Source organism: Apostichopus japonicus, chromosome 18, assembly GCF_037975245.1.
Source record: "Apostichopus japonicus isolate 1M-3 chromosome 18, ASM3797524v1, whole genome shotgun sequence".
In the NCBI taxonomy this organism is placed as follows: Eukaryota; Metazoa; Echinodermata; class Holothuroidea; order Aspidochirotida; family Stichopodidae; genus Apostichopus; species Apostichopus japonicus.
In genome coordinates, this window is record NC_092578.1 from 853,109 (window position 1) to 876,412 (window position 23,304).

Genomic DNA, 23,304 nt, shown 5'->3' on the forward strand with positions numbered 1-23,304 from the left:
ACCAAATCTACCGCACAATGACAACAACTGAGTATGCACAACTGAATCAATTAACGGCAGGCTCTCTCCGATGATGACCCCCCCCCCCCAACACATGCACACACACACACATACACACCAATTTATGATCTACCACCCTTTCTTCTGATTTAAAGTGTTTCCGTACCCAACATGAAAAACAATACCCTGCATATAATAGAATAATAAGAAATTGTAATTAGGATTAAATGTTCTTCAGAACTATTTGTGGTCCAGGTCAGTTATGGTATACAAGTTGGTCTTTCGAAATAGCTCGTCAAACCGGGGAAATGATATGCATAGACATAATATTAACCGAAAATAAATGATAAAATGTTACTATTTTCTTAATCACAGAACCATGCTCACATGTACCCTGTAAACATTGCCAATTCCTTCCCGGTAAAGACCGTTTGACCATGAATAATCTAACTGACAACATGGATCATTGCGACCCGAATTAACATGTTCACGACTACTATTTTTCTGACAAACGTCGTGACAATTTTGACAAACCGCAAGTTTTCCCCAACAACCGTTGCGCTGACCCCATAGAAAATCATTTCTAGAGTAGGTACCCCCCCCCCCCTTACAGAGACGCCCCTGGATACATCTCAACCTTGCGATACTGCTCTACTTGTTTTACTTGCGATGCGGAAGAGAGAAAATGATTACTGGTATATGAAACGACTGAATACAACATTCTAAGCCACGCAAAACGACCGACCCATTTTGCAAGAAACCAAAATCTCAGTCAGTACAAGGTGGAATATCTTCGGTACAAGCCCACCTTTGCGAGTGAACGACCTATACATAGCAGAACAGATACGGCAGCCGTTATCGGATTGTAGGATATTCTTGGACTGTTAAACCAATCAATAAACTGTGGTACTTTTGACTTGCTGGAATCATACATCAGCGTTTCATTTTCACATTGGATTATTTAATATTATTGTTCTAACGTTACTACGTTAGTTAGCCTAGTCTGTCGCTCCTACCTAGCCTAGCTTGGTAGCACTAGGCTTAACCGAGTGAAGGGCTAAGTTTCTTTAATACGATCCTTAGTGTAAGTGTAGCTTCACTGCATTAGTCAGACTTGTCATACTACTGATGTTAGTTACGTTACATTTACAATTTCATTGTTCGAACAGGCGTGATTTATTTTTTGATAATGTAACTGCAAATTGCAAGTTTTGCATTTTTGTTGACAACTACGATACATTACACTTACAATACAAGCTTTCAATCCCATCATTGTTTGTTGACTTAATGTTGTAGTTGTAGCAAAACGTGAGTCTAACTTAGTCATAGTATAGCCTATCCTAGTAGTATTATTGGCTTGTTACATGCTATGTTAGGCCAAGGAATAAATTTCCTATAATTACAAAATACTACTAATTGACTTTCGTTGAAACTGCATCCCTGTCTGTGGTTGTACCACTACCAGTTATTGAATAAGTTACTCAAATTTATTTCTAACTTGTACTGTAGGCTAGCTGACTTTGAATTTGTAGGTTAGATTTTAAAAACACACATTGGTAATCATAGGCAAACAATTGCAGCTTTGCAAGAGGACATCAGTTATTAAATAAAGCAAACAACTGATTTTTACAGAGTCCAAGTGCATCTTCTTGAACTGGATTTGAATCTAACTGTGCTACCTGAGATATTACTTGCAGAGGAATTAGTTTCTACTATAGTCCATTTAGAGCAGATGAAACAGTTACATCATTTCCACTGCATCAGTTTCTAAACACTTAACTCAGAGTCAGAAGCAAGAAAAAAAGTTACTCTCGAACTGGATTTCCAGCACAGGTAAATAATTTTGTCCTTTTTGGACACATTGTGTTGATTATACTTAACTGGGAAACAACTATTGGATAAGTTTCAATTTGAAGCCAGTAAGCACTTGTGGAAAAGCAAAAGTGATACTGTAATGTTGTCTCATTAAAACATGGCATTTTAAAGAACTGTTTAAGAAACACAGAATTTGCTGGATATTCTTATATGTTCACTATTCTACAAAACTTAAAACATACTGTTCTTCCAACAATTTTAATACAAACATTTATTTAGAGTTTATGTACATAGCATTGTATCTTTCAAAAGTACCATCAAGTAATCTTCCCTTTTCTTAATTACTTATAAAACTTTTTCTTAGTATCATAATACCAGGGTCCTCATCAGCCAATTTTAACTGGGCTGTGTGCCTGGTTAGATTTTGCTTCTTAGCACCTGGTTTGAAAATTTGGCACCCGGTTTGAAATTCGCATTTTCAATTGAATCACTGTTCATCAAACTTCGATGCAACAAAGTGGAAGCTGAAACATGGCTAGTGTGAAAATAAAAAATATGCAACTATTTCCAACTATTTATGAGTAGGCATAGGCTATGTATATTGACTATGTATAGGATTTTTATACTGTAGCCTTATACTAACAGTTGTGTAAAGTTGTTGCATAATATTTGAACATTCATGAAATAGTGCTCGAAAAAATAGTGTGAAATCTTTGCCCCCTACACCGCTGCACCTGGTAGGGATGATATTTGTCTTGGATCTCTGCCCGGTTTCGGCGGTTTGACAAAAAAGCTGGCTAGCTCCTCGGATAATACTGCAGTAATAAAAGGGAAATTGATTCAAACATTAATGGCAAGGAACACCGCCAATAACTATATGATACTGATTATGATAATTTAGTTTCATTGTTTCTAGCGATCAGCACCATTAACTGTTTCTCTGCTTTGAACATAGTATCAAACAATGTTTATGTTGCACACAGGATCATGAAGAGCAGCAATGAAACTGAAAATGTTTCATCTTTCTGTTCCTTAGTGTATAGCAGCTGAGTAGGCCTTACAGTAAAAGATTAATATTTGAAGGTTTGTTTAGGTGCTGAAGTCTTCATTTGTGTGACGCTGTCTCTCTTTGTTATTACATGTTCAAGCTTGTTAAATTCTTATTCACTGAATTCTTAAAAGGACTCAAAATGTTGATAAAACAAAACTTTGTTTTACACAGGTAAAATATAGAAATTGTCCATCATGGAGCCAGAAAAGAAAAGCAAAAAGAAACACAAAGGGAGAAGACCGAAACCAATAACTCCAAAACCTTGGAAAGCCAATGAGCCTATGCAGAGTGTGTTGATGTGGGGCGTAAACCATACGGTAAGTTTATTTTCTCAAATAGCAATACATTCCCTCGTAGGAGTTGATAATCTTATATGATATACCAGAGTGAATGACCCATTCCAGAGGTTAAAGCATGAACACAGCCAGTACTTAGTTTGTATTTCCAGCTATGCATTGCACCACACTGTATTCTGTTTACTTCTACTTTGGACCAGCCCTTCAAAAGCCCTAGCAATTCACTGGAATTCTTTCCCTCTTAAACAGACTCAGGAGTATGCATGACGTTGTTCCCTGGAAAAATCTTTCAGTTCCTATCATGCTATCTATATCACATCATGTAAAAACCCAGTACATAAGCTGTAGCATTTCTCCCAGGCAAAATATACTTAATTAGATCATTTTCCACAGTATTTTCCATTGTTAAAGTATTTCAGAAAAGAAAAAAGAAGAAGAAAGAACTAAGGTGTGAAAGGTCTGGTAGAGTTGATCCAATTGGTTACAGTGGTTCTATTTATAGGACAAATTAGGGCAGACCATTATGGTGGGGTGTCACATTTATGTAAATTGATGCCTTTCATTGCTCACATAGTAAAAGTAGTTTTCGGAGTAAGCTTGCCTGCTGTTTAGAGAGAAAGCAAATCATACTTCTCCATTATTAATATCTCCTTTATCTCTGGAAGACACTAAATAGCTACTCAAAGTTTGGCGGTGGTATAGGGTTGACAATTCTGACTAGACTTTGTGCAGGTTTGAGCCCACTCAACTTATCCTTGTAGTACTGTATGTGTAACATAAACCCTATGAAATACAACTCTGTTCTTTGGCAAACCTTGTAAGAATTGTGTCTAATGGTGTACTGTATCCGTCTTAATGGACTGTCAGATTGATCAAAACAGGAACCTGGCAGAGCTAGTCCCTTCTTGAGGTCACAGGGTCACTGATGTACAGGAAATCATATTTGTTACAATAGGAAATACAGTATCAAAGATTATCAAAGACCCTCTTTGATTGGTTGAGCTTGATGAGCTGGGAGTGCTATTCTGGGATACAGTGTCCAATTACAGTATAGATTAAATCCATGGTTGGTGTTGTTTTGTTGAAGTGAAGTGCACTGTTGCTGGGCATCTGCAACCAAGAAAAACGGATCAGCATGTCCTTTGAAAAAGCTGTTGATTTAGGGACAAATTGAATATTATCAATATTAATCCTTGTCACAGTATAAGAAGGTTGGATAGAAGGTAGGATAGCCACTAAAAGCAGAAATTCATAATGCATTCTAAAATATGTTGACAATAAAGGAGCCTACTATTTGCAATACTGTATGTTTATTATGGACATACACTGTATTGTGTTCCTGGTTAAGCTTGTAAAGTATGCTGTACTGTAGCTATTGAGAGTATACATGGACAGTCTACAGACCAGTGCAAAGTTACACTGTATACATGTGTATCCCAGTCTCTGGTGTGTACTGTATACTGGTGTAATGATGTATAGTAGTGTGTAATGATAGCATCAGCATGTCATTACACATTTCCTGTCTCATGTTTTGCTGGTCTGGTCATAACTATTTAGAATTTGGAAAGTCTTCCTTGTAATCATCAGAGTTATGAAAACCATGTAAACATGAGATCCGTACACCCTCACTATACATTACGTCAGATTCAGGAAGAAAACTACTCATGTTACATCATTGAGACAGCAATACAGTTTAGCATTCTGGTTTATGATTAAATTGAGTTTTGGAAATATTCAAACATGTATAGTTTATATGATTTGACATTTTGGATCATGTGATGAAATAAGCAACATTTTCTTGAAGTTTAGATGTGTATACCTTGAAACACCTTGCTTATGTCAGATCTGTGTCTTATTTTGTTGTTCCACAACTTACCTCTTGCCACCACAAGTATGTATTTCACGCTCTTTCCAAGACAATATGAAGACCCGAAGTAGCAAATTTCATACGTATGCTAGAACTTTGCCATTTGAAAGACCATTACCATTATTTTGTTTAAGATAAGAATGGTTGGTTACAAAAAAAAAATGGATGGCAGACCATTCATAACTGTAGAAACTGAACTCTTTCTGTCTTGCTGCTTGTAAATACTGTGACTTGTTCAGTGCCTGGGATCTCAAAATGTTTGGAAATAGTGTGCATAGTTATATAGGGATGTTGCTATGTGAGATTCCACCAGCAAAATAATTTTGTTTCCAACAAAATCTGATGACCATGGCATGATTCATTGTTTGTTTGTGAATTTGTTATAATTTGTGAAGTGTCTTGCTTTGTGTTCGTGATTGTCAGTTAGAATATCAGGATTGGTTTAGGCTGGTTTACGAAAAGATGTCAGGAGCAAACATGCATTGATGCATATATATCACTGATATTGTAATATTGTAACAACACTACTAATTGGGTCTTATTGATGGACCATTGGACTGTCAATTAACATCAACGTTATTACCTATTTGACTGTTAAACATGACACAATCACGACACATCCTACCAGGTGTCTATTTTACAATTAACAGGAAATGTAATTTGATCAAAGAGCAGAGCATGACTCACACTGGTGTCTTTTCTTCATGCTTGAAAACTATACTGTGCAGTACAGTTTAAATGCTACATACAGTACAGTACAGTTTAAATGCTACATACAGTACAGTACAGTTTACATGCTACATACAGTGCAGTACAGTTTAAATGCTACATATTGTACAGTTTAAATGCTTCATACAGTACAGTACAGTTTAAATGCTACAGTACATACATACAGCACAGTTTAAATGCTACATTCAGGACAATTTAAATGCTACATACAGTACAGTACAGTTTAAATGCTACATACAGTATAGACTGAGTACAGTAAGCACTGTTTTCTAAACCCTAATTCACTACTTGGATTCCTTGGAATATAATGAGTCCTTCAAATTTAGATGTATTATCTTGAAAGGGCACTGTAATAACTCCATTGCTTCAGCTACCATGAACCACATAATATAACTACTATCAATTATAAGGCAGCTTCATTCAACAAAGAACATGGACTCAAAACCCCAAATTATCAGCAGATATACCATTCTCAGTACCTGTCTAATTCACCTGAACTGTGGCAATGTAAATGTGACAGAATAACTTACTAGTAGATTCACTTTTGAAATCTGAACCGACTAGAGGTAGTTAGTAAACAACTGAGCACTGTCTAAATTATGATCTCATGACTACATTAAAGGCCAAGTGAAAGTCTTAAAATACATTTACTGGAGTTGAAAAGAACAGAAAGAGGCAAGCATAAATTCCGATGTGCATATTTTGTAGGTGATTTGACACTGGATAGAACATCCCAACTTCAACACCTGTATTGGTAGTCACTAGTCAGGGAAAAAAAATTTGCAGTGGAAAATCATTCATTTTCTCAAATCAATCTAGTCAATGGTCACATTTTCAGGTATTGATTTAATGGATCCTGATAACTGCCCAAGACAGATGGAATTGTAGTATAATGACTGTAAAACTCTCCAGAAAAACTTACAAATTAGCACAAAAATGTAAAAAATTCCAGACATGGCAATAGTACAGTGCTTTTACCACTTGTTCAGGGCTGATGACTATTGAAAATTAAAGTTTTGAATTCAGTTCCTTTAAGTGCCACATAACAGGACCCCCCTCATCCCCTAACCCCCCCCCCCATTTTCTTCTTCTTGTGAACCACTCAGTGGATCCTGTTGTAAACAGAATAAAATGGACACATAACAAGTTTCTCAGAAATTGTATTGCATTAATTAATACACATCAAGTAGGGAATAAAAAACAGAGAATGCTGATGAGTGATTAACTTTTGTAATATTTAATTTGGTCATCATGTAGTATCTATGCCTTTTTTTTCTGCCAGGTCACAGAACTATGTTCTCTAGACATTCCTGTCATGCTGATGCAGGATGACTTCAAAGCCTATAGCAAGATCAAAGTGGACAATCACCTCTACAACAGGTCAGTAGCCAATCAGATTTGGTCTTTTATTCAGGGAAATGTACAAAACAACCACACAGAAGCAAAGAAAGAAGGGAGGATAAACCTGTGAAAATTGATTGTTTGCATTTTAAAAAAGGAAATACATATAGTGTTCATTTTCAAAAACTTGGAACTTATTTTAAGTTGCTTATCTGATGAATCATGAAAAATGAGAAGGTTTCACCATGGATGTAAAAACTGTTTTACCTCCATGGTTTCACCAAGCTAATTTTGTCAAAAACAATTAATTAATTAAAAAGTTAATGATCGAAAGTATCAAATATTTATCCGCTGAAGACAACTTTCATTCATGTATTCTGTTACACTGTGTTTCTTGATTTAAACAAGCCAATGAGAGAAGGCATTGTAATGCATGTTCTGTTCCAGTGAAGCGCTTGTTGCTAGTAGAACAGCTGAACGTCGATGCGACTAGCAGACTACTGACAACAGTAATAACTGTTCAAAACCTAGCATATATGGTCATCCAAAGTACTACACTTGGTATCACAGACCTTCTATCATCTTCACAATGTCTCTCTGACTAGGCCTGATAGTGTAACTTCATCAGAACTAGGTCTCTGACTAAGCTACTGATATTATACTAAGAACTAGGTTTCTACCTCTAATACTAGTATGCATACTGTACTAACAGTAACAGTTAGCTCAAGTCCTAACTGAAGTTGGATGAAGCTGATGCAAGGAACACTGGCATATATATATGCAATCTCGCTTCTTAAAGTCCTACGCTATGAAAATAGTTGTCCGGTGATAAAATCTAACACAGAGGAAGAACTAAGTCAAGTAGAAAACAACAGCCTACAACTATCTAACAGGATTAGCATATGTGCTATATGCAGTATGCATACCTTACCAGTACAGAATACTGCTGACCGAGCTAAATAAATACAGGCCATGAGGCAGTTATTTTTACGACCACGAATGTGGGAGAACCCCACAAGGGCTTGTGGAATACATCATATCAGATGACTTCTAATTCAACATTTTAACTCAAAAAATAGAATCTATAACTAAACTTCAACATCATGCATGTGTCACACCACTTGACACTGTTGCTGTTAGTTTTGCATATATACTAAACTCACATCTAGACGTGGTGTAGCTCTTATATTAAAAATCGGTTTTTCTCAAAGTGCTGTCAAAATTTTACCACTTTTATGTCGTTTCCATTGGTTCATCCATGAACAATATTGGTGGTTCATTGGATTAATTAATTAATTATGATAAGTTTTAAAATGCTATGCAAAATGCTATGCAAAATGGGCAAATTGCTATACAAGTGTAAAGATGCATAGCACTGTTTGGAACACAGAAACCGTAGTGTTTTATTTTGAATTGGAACACTAAATTATTCCCTAGGTCATTAAAACAACAAATTTCACTGCATAAGATATTAACCAAATAGATTTGAGTGACTGAAGTTATAGACATACCTACAAAGAGGTGTGGGTACTTGAGAATGATAGGGGGTGGGTGGGGAGCGAGGAGTAGTAGGCAGTGACCAAATGCAGTATCTATAGCACTACTCTCATAACTGTCTCTCATCTACGATACCCATAAATGTGAGTGATGATTATTCTTAATGGAATATTTGCAAGTAAGGAGGAAGTGTAGAGTTCACTGGGTTATAGGAGCAGGCAACATGAAAGATGGACAGATCATTTTAGAACAGATGTACATCAGAAAGTGAAAGTTGGAAGACAAATCATTAGTATTTGGTCATAAATATAAAAACTAAAAGTTCATAATCATTCTGCAGCGATTATCTTATATATAAACAGGATATTAATTTATCAATTATTCACTCTGTTGGAGGTGATCGGAGCAGCTTTCACTTTTGAAGAAAATTGTACAACGTGCACTTGATTCACCTCTTGGGAAGGAAGTCACTTTATAGAGATAGTTGTTTTGTATGTTCCCCAATAGATGTAAGATGGCTATATACATGTTTGTCATGCTGTAGTACTTAACAGAACATACCAGCAATGAGATCAGGTTACCATCCATTCAGACAAGGGTTGATGATCAAGGTAAGGTCATCACTAGGATTAATGCAAACAGATCTTTCATTATACCATGATACAACAAATGCATGCATACATGTATCCCTTGATGCTACATATGGTCATTGACTAATAATCTAGCTAATACTCACTCCCATGTCTTCTCACTCATAGAGCATTCTTGCCTTACCATTTCTAGAGCTATCTGTTTTAGCACTGTTCTCCCCACGGTAGCAGCCTATCTTCTGGTCTACTACCATCCTAATTGTAGCCACCACCCCCTACCCCCAGCCCCTCTTCCACTAACTAAAGTATCTAGTGAGAGTCCAAGTTACCTATCATTTTGAATAGAGATGTTTCATTATGGTGACTATATCCAGACGCTATACAGTGTGTTTTGATAACTACTGAAGCATAGAAGATTAGCCACTTCAACCTGACACACAAAGCTTACTATATTCCTTCTCTCTTACCTTCCTACTAAATATATTCCTTCTCTCTTACCTGCCTGGTATCCCTCTTAATCCTTCTTCTTTGCAAAACTAATGTGTACAGTATTAAGACAAATTTTCACAATACACTTTGAGTCTTCATGTATCAGACAACATTTGAAACTATACAGAGTAAATACTGAGTATAGAGTGGGTGGGTTTTTTTTTTGGAGGGGGGGGGGAAGGGGGGAGGATCAGGAAATCTTGCTTAGGGGTGAATGGATTCAACAACACTTGAAGATTTCTAGTACTTTCATTTAAACTGAAAACATTTGAAGTGCAATCTTGTACACCTTAAGAGTCGTTTGATAATGAAGATGTTGTGAAATATCCAGGCAGAAATTACTGTGACCTTATTCTATAATTGCATCACTGTAAAAGGACGATAATTAGATCGATACTTGGGCTGTCTGCAGAAATGACGTCAATCAGTGAAAACCACAGAGCTCATGAATAACCTCACTCTTAAATTGGGTGTAAAATTACAGACCTGGGAATACTTAAAAAAAGGAGATTGTTTTGGAATCTAAGGCTGGATGCAGAATATATTAGTCAGTTATTGATGTTTGAGTTCAAGAGGAATTGTCATTGCACTGTCTTGGTTTACATGATCTGGTGTCCATGTTGAAGCAGGGGAGCTATTATTATATATGTAAGCAAGTTGTGAAATGGCTGGACTAAGGTCAAAGTTGATTATTTCAAAACATTGATGTCAACTTATAGTAGCTGCAGCACTGGTGGAATTCAATTCACACCCTGCTGATATAATGGTCTTACTTCAAAGACATGAAAGTTAACAGTTTGGTTGATGACACTGTCATGGCAGTTGATTTTAAAATGTCTGTGGTCTTCATAGTAACGTACATTTATTCATAGAAGAAGATACTAATTTTACTGAAAAAAAGGTGCATTTTGATACAGCCTTGAATTGTGAGTTCATTGAAAACAAATTAAACATTCAACAATCTTAACTTACCTGTCTCCTCACAACCACAGCAGCCTCGCTCTACCATGCCTAGATTTAACTGGTAATCTTTCAATGTGGTAACATACATTTAAGGGAAGCAATAGGGGAAAGTGTTCAAAAATTGAGAAATTTGAAGAACACCCCCCCCCCCCCAAAAAAAAAAGGGATGTAACAAAAAGAAAATGTCTTTATGCTTTTTCATATTTTCTGAATAATGTTATCAAATGTTCAAAAGAGAGAGAAGATATATAGTTAATTATATTATAGGATTATAAAATATTTGACTGAGTTGAATAAAGCATTCACTGTTATGCACTCACACCAATTAAAACTAACCACTCAGAAATTAAATTTATTTTGACAATATTGGCAAAAGTTATTATTCACATACAGTGCAGTGCAGTGTCCAGGCTTATAAGTTTTCAACAAATGATTTATATAGTTCGTTAGATTTGCATAGACAAATCGTCACAGCTCCAGTCTTATGTCAAGCTTTATACCTTTAACGAGTAAACAACAATACCAGACAGATTGGCATTCTCTATATCACCACAACCCTGATTTAGTATTCTAGTGTCAATATTACAGTACACTCAATTTGACAACAGCCAAACATTGGCTCCCAAAGTCCATTATTTCACACACCCTTGCTTCTGTCATTCTTGGGAACTTTTTCCTTCCGGAACCATTGACCTATGAATTATCTGACTTCAATTGTTTTGGGAAACAACAACACCAGCAGGGCCTAGTAAAATTTGTTTTTCACAATTTCTTCTTTTGGAAAATCATACTTTTAAGACTTTCTTTTGCACTAGAGCACGGGTGTCCGCAGAACGGCCTGTGGGCAAACTGTCTGTGGCTCAAGAAAAAGATACAAAAACCCTATTTATGCAAATTATGGAACTTTCAACAATTTCACAACATTTTGTATTAAAGGTATTATCATTTACTTTGTGAATATAATGTTATATTTTCATTGAGTCCCAGGAGTAGGTGCAGTACATCAATAAGCATTGCAACCTGCAGATTGGGTACAAAGTTTTATTGTGGTCCATAAAATTGATATTGTACCCATCATCTACACTAGAGTAACTTAGTAGATTCCCTTCATTTAATAACAGTATGAGTGCAATGCTTATATTATACAAACACAGAATGAGGTGGCATGGCTATAATACAATAATACACCAAATCCTACTGTGTAAGCTCCTATTAGAAGTGGGAATATTAAAAGAACACCCCTTCCTAGCCTTTCACGTCTCTACCATGAATCATTCAAACTCTACACATAACTGTGTTACCAAAATGTGAAGTTATCATATGCCTTTGACTAAGCACTGTAGTATTTGAAATCAGAGTTTTACCAACAAAAGAAAGCTATTTTTAACCTCTGTTGGAAAGAAATGTTTTCAATGAGCACAAGGCTTACAATCCTTTGCCATGTTTTATTGCCATTCACTGAATCACTGCACATTCAGTGCAATGCCCAAATACATTGCCTGTGGCTTGAAACATTCTTGGCAGATTTCCAAGAGGAGTTTGTACCAATTTAAACTCCAATGCAATGTAGCAGGGAGCATAAAGCTGTCATTGAACAAACAATCATGATTGTCTAACATGTCCATTTGTCATTTAAAATTTGGAAGTGAAGTGTTGCCTTGATGAACTCACACCTACATCAGACATTAGTCTAACATCCTGCCTGTACATAAATTCAGCAGCTTGCTTCATTCTTGTGGTCAGTGTGACCAATGGTTCGTCATCCACATTCAAGTATAAACATCTGCTGCTGGGTTTAACCACATGCTTATTTAATATGCTTTGAAATCTAATGTTACAATGAACATATTGTTTAGTCACAATCAATTGAATGGAGGTTGAAATGCTCATACAGTGTACATTTTGTCCTTGATATACCCTTTGGAGTTAAGTTAGTTTAGTAACCTCAAAATGTTGATGTGGATGACCACATGATGAGTTCATGAAGCAAAACCAAACACCACGAAATATTTATCCTTAATTTTTAGAATCTAAACATACCAAGCAATAATTACATTTTTTACTGAAGTATTAAGGCAAACAGAAGTCCAAAACCTTCTTATAAGGCATGAAACTTTACAAGTGTTTATTTGTACAGTTCTGGTCTACTATCAACACAATGACATTAATGTGTGATAACATTCAAAGGTTATGTGAGTGGGTATAGTCCCGTGTTGGGAACAGTTGACAATTCAAATCCTTGTTGCTTGTCTTTGAACTTAACTGAAGAGCCATTATCGGAAAACTACTCTTTATGAAATAACAAGTTGTGAAGTTAGCAAACACTCTTGCCTGCCTATGATTGTGTTGTGTTTTTTAGGTGCTCTATGCCAGTTTGCCATGTCAGTGATTGAGCATAACATTCACATATACTGACAGGTGTAACTCATTAAAGATACTGAGATTTTCATCTTGTTCAATGAATAAGCCACCTGATGCCATATCATGAACTACATGTATATAACTCACAGGTAGGTATTAGGAAAATTGCCTATACCATACTGTGACACTAAATGCAAAATTGTCTTTGAGGGGAAGGAGATGCGGAGTAGATGGGGGAAGGGAGGGAGGGAGGGGAAGGAAGAGAGGGAAGGTGGCAGTGACTGATGAATTGTGTTGTTTAAAACATTCAAAGTGATTATGAAATAGAGGAAGTTTGATGTATTTTGATATGGTAGAAATTATTATTATTATTGTTGTTGTTAAGAGGAAAGAGTTCACAGTCGATGTTTGGATCTGTATGAGGCTGCGGCAATGTTTACATCTGATTGAAAACTTAAGAAAAAGGAGACCGAGTAGCTGAAAACCACTCAGTGTTCATTTCACTGTGTAAAATGTAATAACATGCCAATGTATATTATACAATGAGCCTAACCACAGATCATCATGTACTGTATGTTACTAGGCATTAATATTCTATGTATAGGAATGTGAGAGACACTGCAATAAATTATGGACACAAGTGTAGCATATTATTTATTAAATGACATATAGTAGTCATCATATAAATTATTAATTTTAGAGGAATCTTACTCTGCACCTTCATTGTCTGATATTCTAAAATCTTTGCAATTTGCCCATTTTTTTTTTGTCGTTGTCTGCATTTTTCTTTTGACAACTGACTGTCTATTAACCACAATCTAAAAGAAATCTTAAAATATGGCAAGATTGACATGATATTGTATATGCCAAACCTAACTGAGAAATCCTGTCTATGACGTATATATATGCTGATTTTAACCTTGCTGATAGTACACAGATTTACTTCGCTCCTCACTTACCTGTCTCCCCACAACCTTAGATAATGTTAAAGCCAACCTAACTGAGAATTCCTGCCTATATGCTGATTTTAACCTTGCTGATAGTACAGAGAACTGTTACACCTCGATCAGTCTTAATTATGACACTGTGAAAACTGACTCTTATGACAGAAAACTGGTGGAAAACCACTGCATATTTCCAGGGTGATAATTACCAGCAGTGAACTCTCATTATCTGTATAAAATGACAGAAGATTGAATGAACTTGTCAGATACATCTAAACAAGTTGTGATAAGTTGGACATATAGAGAGATCTGTTAGTAGCCTTAAATGTTAACAGTTAACTTACACCATGTATTAAGTAAACATACACTGCAATTAAATTTTGTTAGCAGTCTCACAAGCTTGTGTTAATGTTGGATCCTTTCCAATTATGCCTTGGTTCTTGATGCATAATTCGTCCTTTCACTTTCCTGAGGCCTTCTTTCCTCTAGTCATGCATTATTTCAACACGTCACTAGTCAAGCCTGTCCGTTGAAAACAACTTCAATGCTATTTGGGTGAAGTTGCTCAATGCATGCTTTACCCTAGGGCTGTATGTCCAATCATTGAAGAATAAGATGAAAATATTACTAAGCCATACAGGAACGATCACAGGATCTGACAAATAGAATCATTGGGGTGTGCTGGTTAAAGGTTGATTAAAACAAAAATGATAGCCATCTGGGAATGGAGCTAGAATTAAAGAACTTCTGTTGGGGGTTTCTGTCATTAAAAAATACGGCTGTTCCTAACCAAAGAAAGAAAGAGAAGAGGCGGGCAAAACACTTCAGGCTGCTCTCTAAATTGTGCGGTCTTGGTGTGAGAACTATTTTAAATTGAGGTCAGAATATGATGAACACAATCTTTGGAGAGAACTGTCTCGTGAAAAAGTAATTCAAGTATTGGTGTCCATTCCTTTTATTGGAATGGGCTTGATATCAAATTTCATTTAGATAGGTTTCTTCTTTCCTTCCAGAATTTGCCTTCAGTGCTACAAATTTGTTGTTTTGTATATACTTCCTGAAAATGTTGTTTAACTGACATAGCACTGTTTTGCCTTCACAGTATTTCCTTACACTTCGCATACAGAATGGTGATCTTCTCATCAATTGTTAATTTTGCACTGATGACCCAAAACACTGCTAAGGTAGCATTGCGAAAACTGAGAACGCAAATACTGTACTAGTATTTGTATGGATGAATATTTAAAATTTAATTTTCAAAGTACGAGGAATTCAGGACTGGGAAACAATACCTGATGTAGCTGCACTTAGAACATCTAATTAAATTATGCAGAGCAAACGTGCTTGGTGTGGAATTCTTATTCTTCAGCAATTTTGTGACTAGACGTTATTTTGTAATATTGCCCAAACCAAGAACATTGTGCATACATTTGGAAGACAATGTTTACATAGTTTGATAAAGTCTTTTCATAATTTTGCATATTCTTTGTGTTTTCGTTCTCATATTATTCCAAAATTCAATGTGATTATTGAACAGCACCCTTTCGAAGGCATCGGTTTACTTGGCTCGGTAAATTTGTTGCTTTTTTCTTCTGTTAAGTTAATTTCATTGTTGTAACTTTGTGTACTGACCACTGTGACCAGCTGGTATTCCAGACACATATATGAGGTTGAAATACTGTTTCAGGTTAGAGAGAGGACTAAATGATGCATGTCTTGTTTCCCTATTCTTTGTTTTCAGAGAGAATCTTCCAAGCCATTTCAAGGTCAAAGAATACTGCCCGATGGTATTTAAAACTCTCCGTAGCCGATTCACTGTGGCAGAAACAGAGTACCGGGTAAGAAGAGGATGAGTTCTTATCATTAGATTTGATTTCAATCTCAAATAGTTCATTCAACAAGTATAGTCTGCAGTTAACACATAGTAGTGGTTGATTTGGGTCAAATAATGACAAATATGTTCAACTTGGGGGATTATTATGAGTCATATTCGAAAGATTTGTAATTTTTTTTTGTTTTGGGGGTGATATACAGTTTACAGTTTTCATTTGTGATATACAGGTAGAAGCAGAATTTTCTCTTGAATATCCCTGCTGGTTTTTAGGTTGGTTTGAGTGTAAATCTCTGGTTATATTGTTGTTCAGGGTGTTACAACTTGCAATAAGTGCCCTCAGAACCGAGACAGTAAATATCACGGATTACCACAAACTGTGGTCTGAATCGTACAGTGGGTAGAGCTTAGGCTCATAGTCTTGAGTACACTGAGTATGAATCCTATTCTTGACAATAATTCATATATTTGCTCTTTCATATTATTTCCCAAGTTTGTTTTTCTGTACACGATTTGGGTATTTTACTTCTTTCTTTTGTCGTTGTTGGCAGAATTCCTTTACATTCGGACCACCAGAGTACGACAACTCATCCGGTAAAAGTGGGGCCAAATTTATGAAGACGCACGACAGAAGATTCGTGATCAAGACGATTACGAGAGAAGAGGTTGAAATGATGCACAATATTTTACCAGAGTACCATAAGGTAATCTAATCTGTATACAAAGTACCTGAAGTAACCTGAAAGGGTGTGGACTGAGCCGGGAGGGGGGGTAGGGGTATGGGGGAGAAGGTGACCTTTGAAACATCCAGCACTGTCTGCTTTGTAACTAGTGTAGACGCTGGCCGGAGTTAAATTAAAGTTAATATCAGGGACCTGCCACTGGCAGTCACACTTGGGAAAACGATAAAGTAAACGAAATAATATAATAAAGACGACACAGTCCGTGCGTTACTTTAACAAAATATATATATCCGTATCCTCTCGTGGTCTACAATGAAGTCCTTGCCTCAGTTTCACAGAGGCAAGACTTTTACATAGTTCATTGCACATTGTGAATTGGGTATAAATAGTTGGCAAGCTTTTAAAATAATTAGTCAATTTAGCTAGTTGCCTTTAACCCAGTCGTTTATAATTAAATGCAGTTTTCAGTCGTTATTTTAATTTCTGAAAGTCATCAATTACCAGTGGCAACAATAGCTGTGCCCCTGTAATTAGGTGGAGCTAAATAATTATCTCAACTATTAAAGGTCAGCATCAATTAAATCAGGGCTCAAAAATCTTCCAAATCTACAGCAATATTTGCTCCTGAAAACAGTCATAAAAAATGTAATGATATAGACGTTGACTCCACAAATGATCTCATGAATAGTTTCTGTCATTTTTATACATGCTTTCTCTCACTTTGGAGAAATTATGTCTGGATGCCCTTTCAAATATTGGGAATTGGCTTGGTGCCCTTTCAAATATTGGAATTGGCTTGGTGCCCTTTCAAATATTGGAATTGGCTTGGTGCCCTTCTGAAAGCTCAAAACTTGACCTGGTGCCATGCCACTTCAATGAATATCCAAGTCAATTTCTTGCTTGGTCTTACAAGTTACCCTTCCCCTCTAGAACAGAACCTTAATTCAAGCACTGGTCATATCTTTTCTAGAAACACCAGTTTGATGGATTAAAGCAAACAGAATAGTCCCCCAAAACATGTGAGCTGAGAAACTGTTTAACTATCAAACACCAAAAACTCATTGCCTGTGATAGGTCAACTTGCTTGGCTCATGCATATTCATTTGTTAGCTTTGGTAGACTCTCGTGGCATGTAGCACAAAGTCTGTCTATGTAGGCAAACCATTTTGTATTGCATGGAGTCCATTTCTAATCGTTTTTGTTTGTTTTATTGATCGGCTCATTGTTTTGAAGTTAACTACGACAATTTTGGCAGAATGCTATCGAATATTTTCAGGAATCCATTAAGTACAAGTAAATCACCTATTTTCGCTACTTAAAATAGCTTCATTTCCTAAATGACGGGATAACCTTGCTTTTAGACAAGTCATCAAATTTTTCTGACTCAGTTGAGCAATCGTGTATGACCTTCTAATAGAAGCACAAGATTAGCACGAAAACACATTCCGCAGGTTAATTAAAAATTTGTTATGCGAGCAATGTTCATTAGATTAATGCGTGCTCTAGTTAGTGTTTGGGACAGACTCTGACACAGCTATTGAGGTATAGCCCATGGATACAGTAGACAGAACCTTGAATCAACAGGAAGTTAGTGAGCGCTAGTAACTTGAGTCTCTGCGAACTGTTTTCAGAATAAATACGCTATGAAGGAAACACCGGATTGTCTCCCAATTTCCCTTCTTGTAACCATGGTTTATAAGTACGACATTTGCTCACAAACCTTGGAGATTCTATCTTTAACAATTAAATCTGCTTTTTTAGTTCATTTTGGTACATGATAAATGATACTACGATCTCATAACATCAATTCACCACCTTTAATAGTCTCATTCCTATTAATGATGAAAATCGAAAAACAATGGATTTAAACTGTCAACGACAAGTACAACTCTGCCCTGATTCTTAAAATATTCAAATGTAGACTTGTCCTTGCCAGGATTTGCTGTGAACATTGTAATATATTATGCATGAAAATGGAAAAAAAAGTCAAATCAAATCAAATATTTTGCAGACACAGTTTGATTGTTGAAAAGCTGTTTTCATGGCAAGGATTAAAATGTTGTAAATGCAACAAACCTCTGTATCAAAATATAAGTTTCAAAGTAACCATGACGATGAATAAAATAAGATTCCTTTACAACAAACTATCAGAAAGCCTGCATTGAAACTCAAGTCTCCATTGTCAGAGCAGCTTTGATAATGGTTGAGATTGTTTTGTTTGGTCCCAAGCCAAATGTAAAACCAAAACAAGCCCTCCTCCCCACCCCCAAAAATAACTAATGTGAGCATTGCAATAAATTTGGCAATACATTAATATATGTATGTAGAAGACCTCCATGGGCTGTTCTGTGTAGCAGTTAGACGGACAGTTGTTCTATTTTTATGCTGGGGTTTCATGTATGTAGCAGATCTGCATGTGTCGTTGCTGTTTAGCAGTTAGACGGACAGTTGTTCTATTTTTAAGCTGAGGTTTATTCCCTACTTTAGAAAGCCAAAAGGAATATTTAATGACAGGGTGATGTTTCCTGTTTGTATAGATTCTGTGCTAGTACTTCCTCCTGTTATGACTGATGTTACTTGGAAGTTAGTTATACTGTTGTTTTCACTGTCTGGGATGACAGTAACACAACTAATTATCTTTTTAAAGTATTGTTGCTCTTCACAATATATGATATATTCTCATGTAGTGTTATTACACTTTGTGTCAAATGTACATGATAACAAAGATGAACTTTAATAAGCCAGTTCACAAGAGTGATAATTTCTGTCTTGTTTCCAATATATGCTACTTAGGCCATGCCTAGGTACATATCGGGGAATAATTTACAGTTCAAATTTCAAGTTTTGAAGTTTATGAATTTTGACTCTTATACAGTACTATCGATCATTTGTACAACACTGCTATACATCTTTACATTTGTAGTATTGTATAGCATTTTGCCCATTTACAGTACTAGTGTAGCATATTCTAATGCAAAACTGGATAAATTATACCTTGCATACAAGCATGTTAGGATTTATATGCCTTAGCTTTATTGTTGAAGCTTCTTGTGAAAAGCAGCATACTTTGTTAAGGTTTCATGCAACCATTGTACCCTGTAGATCAGTTGTAACAGACTTATGCACACCAACACTTGTGAGCTTGCAGATTGCATATATCAGAAGAAGTTACATTACAAACAGACCATGGACTGTGTGCTTCTACAAGGTTGTACTCTTAAAACAGCAAAGTTTAATCCAACGCACACGATTGTAATTGATCAAACTCAACAAACCTGAAACTCCCAAGTTCTTTTTTGATCTTTTGAAATCCTTTTTCATCAAAGGAATGTTAAAATTAAGCAGTTGCTAATGGCTTAATATAATTTAGTTTCAAAATATTATTTATGGCCAACAGTTTTTCATTTTTCATACCACTGTTAAATTTAATCACATTCCGATCCTGGTGCACACAAATTCAACCAAGCGGAATATTTCCAAAGAATGTTTTGTTAAGGTTGAGATTAGAACTTTGTCGGTTGGTTTAATAATGTATGTTACAATGGAGCACCATTGTGTGAACACAGTATATGGAAATCAACTCAATAACAAACCTTTAAAGTCTATAAATATATTACATATCACACCCTATCTTGAGAATTCGGAAGTAATAAACCAACTGTTATTACCAGCTTCAGGCATAAATATAAAAATTTACCAAACCAGACAGCCAGTACCTGAAGCCAGATTTAAAAATTTACGAAATGTAAGATCAAACTGAACTTAATCAAAGTACTTCAAGGACATCAAACTCTGACTGTGTTTGGATTGTTAGTTATAATTAATTAAACCGCTTCTCGCAATAGCTAGAAGCCGCTATCATGGTTTGATTGTCAAGGACAGCAATATGCTACATAGTTTATAAACATCAATTATGATACAAATAAACTTGCAGTGGGGGAGAGGATGGGTGAAGGGGGGGGGAGGGAGGGGAAGGGTTATTAGGTTCATCTCGAAATATTACTTGCAACAAAATTTGGAAAATAAATTGAATGATTAAATTTTTGCCAGCCGTATAGTACACAAATTAACAAGATACTAAAAGACTGTCGTATGTCTGACCTTGATGTACTGTGAGAACATGTTTTACATTCGGTCATTAATCTTGGACCAGAAAATCCTGATCAATAGTGAGGCTGTACTCATACTGTTGTCCTAGCATAGTTGCCTGTACTCATCCATGTGGATTTGTACTCCATAAAAATAGCACCAAACTGAAAGAAAGAGACACAGATGCTTGTTAATTGTGAAAGTGTCAATTTAACCTAGATCAATTAAAATATAAAGCTGAGAAGAGAGCAATGTACTATCTAAAACATAAGAAACTGAAATTGATAGGCTAGGAAACCTTCAACAGTGTTTTAAGGCCTCTATAAATAACTTGACCATGCATTAATATTTAATTATGAAGTGTTAATCTTGTGCCTTAGTTTCTAAATGCAGGTTTTGTACATGAGGAGTGACACAGATGTGTTAGTTTTGTTATTTTCATCTTTGTGTGTTGCACTAACACCAAACACAGCTTGATATGTTAAACAGTACTAGTGTTGTTGCTATATTTTCCCGATTTATATTGAAACATGATCTTTATCTCTTGATAAACCAGCCTAAAGGGTACCCAGATATTTGAATTGACGATCAGGAACACACCATGAATCACAGACTCTTTGGCAACAAAATGATAACTAGTAATTTTCATATTGCTGCCATTTGTAAAATGGCATCAGAAGTTTGTTTTGCACTGGTTTTAGGTTGTGTTCTCCACTTGCTATTAGTTAGTTAAAGAGTGGATCATCAAAACAGAAACAGACAAATGAAACTACATTTAAATTCTGTGTGTGTTTATTGACACTTGGCCTAAGTTACATTATATGTGTAGCGGAGACCACTCATTGTGACAGGAACTTGCCGAGTTGAAACTGGGTATGGTTTGTCACGGTATCATTTGTGGGGGTGAATAAATATTGCGCTATACCAATATCGAAAGTCTCATCGCAACAGCGCCATACAACAGTTCTCCTTCAAAGACTACCGATGTTACCATATTAATGTATTCTGTAGAAGAACAAATAGATTATCAGCAATCCACAAATGTTAGTTTCATTTCACATACAGTAGGCTAGTTGAAATGTGTTAGTTGTTCAATAACATCAAAACAGGAATGCTGTAAAAAGTTTTCTGCTTGGTTTTGGTTAATTTAATTATTAAAATCTGTACTTGTTTTTTTGAGAGTAACATCCTTCTTTGAATTCTTAAACCTCAATTCCTGTTTAATCGACGTCTGTGCATAATGTGTGATGTTCACAGTTAATGTAGCTATTGCTGACTACATGGTCAACAGAGAATAAATTTATGGAAATATCGCATCACAAAATGGTATGCAAACTGGTGAATTTGCTCTATAAGTGTAAAGGTGTAAAGATGTATTGCTTTGTAAACAGCAACCATAGTACTTCATAAAAGTTAAGTTCAGAGCCTTCCAAACTGCTGCAAAAAACTTTGACCACTTAAATTATTTTTATGTCAATGATTTAAGCAGAATTATCAAACAGGGAGGGGGGCAGGGGTGGGGATTCTAATTAAGACCACCTTCGGGCAACCGGTTTTAAAAATGTTATAAACTTGGAGTGGTGGTAGCAACATGGTGTAACAAGGTGTGATTTAAATGTTCATAATAGTTTATTATAGTAAGTTGTACAGTATTTTTAACTGTTTGTCTCTCTCTCTGTTGTTCACTATGTGTAGTATATGGTTGAGATGCACGGGAAAACATTACTACCTCAGTACATGGGCATGTACAGGCTGACTGTGGATGGGGCTGAAACATACGTCATCGTGATGCGAAATATTTTTGGGACCATGTTACCAATCCACAGGAAGTATGACTTGAAGGGGTCTCTGATCGACAGACAAGCCAGCGATAAAGAAAAGGTATGTACAACTCCCCTTACCCCTCACCTCTCCCTCCCCCCGTGGTGCTTTAAACAATCCTCTAGCACAAGGCGGCTTCATAGTGAGCCTGCATTCTCTACTTACACAGTGGACCATTGAGCAATATTACATTAGGATTGCAGCCAGACTCGCAAGAGAGGAACTTGGTGCAAACACTATGTATCTTACTATTATTAGCTAGGGCTCAGGTGGTTTAGCCAACTGGTAATTTAGCAATATAGATGAGAAGCTTGTTTTGAGGTATAAGTGGAGAAAGATTTTCAGACATTACAACGAAAGCAATTTAATTTTTTTTTAGGATAGGGGAGGTAGGTTTAGGTATAAATATATATATACATATATATATATAGCAAATATAAGTGTCTTTGTATTACTCTTCTACTATTGGGTCAGTGTATTAAGGAATGATGAGTTGGGGGGGGGGAGGGGGGTATAAGAGGGGAGGAAGGTGGACATGAAGGACTTATACTCAATTTGTCATCAGTATTGTCTATTATTTGAAGCCCTGATTTCCTTTGTTACTATTTATTGCTGTTTATCTAAATCCAACCTTTATGACCCATTTCCTTCCTGTCATGAATGAAGGTATTACTGATTAGTAACATATGAATACAATGATTGAATAGGCTAGTTTCACATGAAAAACAAGTACTTCCAGCCAAAATTTCAACCCGTTTGTAAGTTGACATGTATATTACACACACGTATAATTTACAAAGCAAGCATTGCAGGGAAAATGAAAGTAGGACAGTGGTTACAACAGGATTAAGCGATGTGGGTGTTCGATGGTCATATGAAAGATGTTAATCCTGTGAACTCCACAATGCTAGATTCTAGTGACAAAGTTTTAGTGAGA

The 23,304-nt window shown here is 36.0% G+C and overlaps 1 protein-coding gene across 4 annotated transcripts in view; it reads left to right on the forward strand.

Moving 5' to 3' along the window:
• Nucleotides 1–742: 742 nt before the first annotated feature.
• Nucleotides 743–23,304, forward strand: part of LOC139958623 (phosphatidylinositol 5-phosphate 4-kinase type-2 beta-like) — a 31,518-nt gene continuing 8,956 nt past the window's right edge. The window contains exons 1-7 of one of the 4 annotated variants that reach the window (XM_071955831.1): nt 745–1,084; nt 1,633–1,833; nt 3,038–3,183; nt 7,041–7,138; nt 15,685–15,781; nt 16,326–16,478; nt 22,242–22,427. In XM_071955831.1, coding sequence (XP_071811932.1) covers nt 3,061–3,183; nt 7,041–7,138; nt 15,685–15,781; nt 16,326–16,478; nt 22,242–22,427 — 657 coding nt within the window. In that variant the 5' untranslated portion in view covers nt 745–1,084; nt 1,633–1,833; nt 3,038–3,060. Of the gene's footprint in view, nt 1,085–1,632; nt 1,834–3,037; nt 3,184–7,040; nt 7,139–15,684; nt 15,782–16,325; nt 16,479–22,241; nt 22,428–23,304 lie in introns of all 4 variants that reach the window. The other 3 variants (XM_071955828.1, XM_071955832.1, XM_071955833.1) reach the window with 3 other exon arrangements.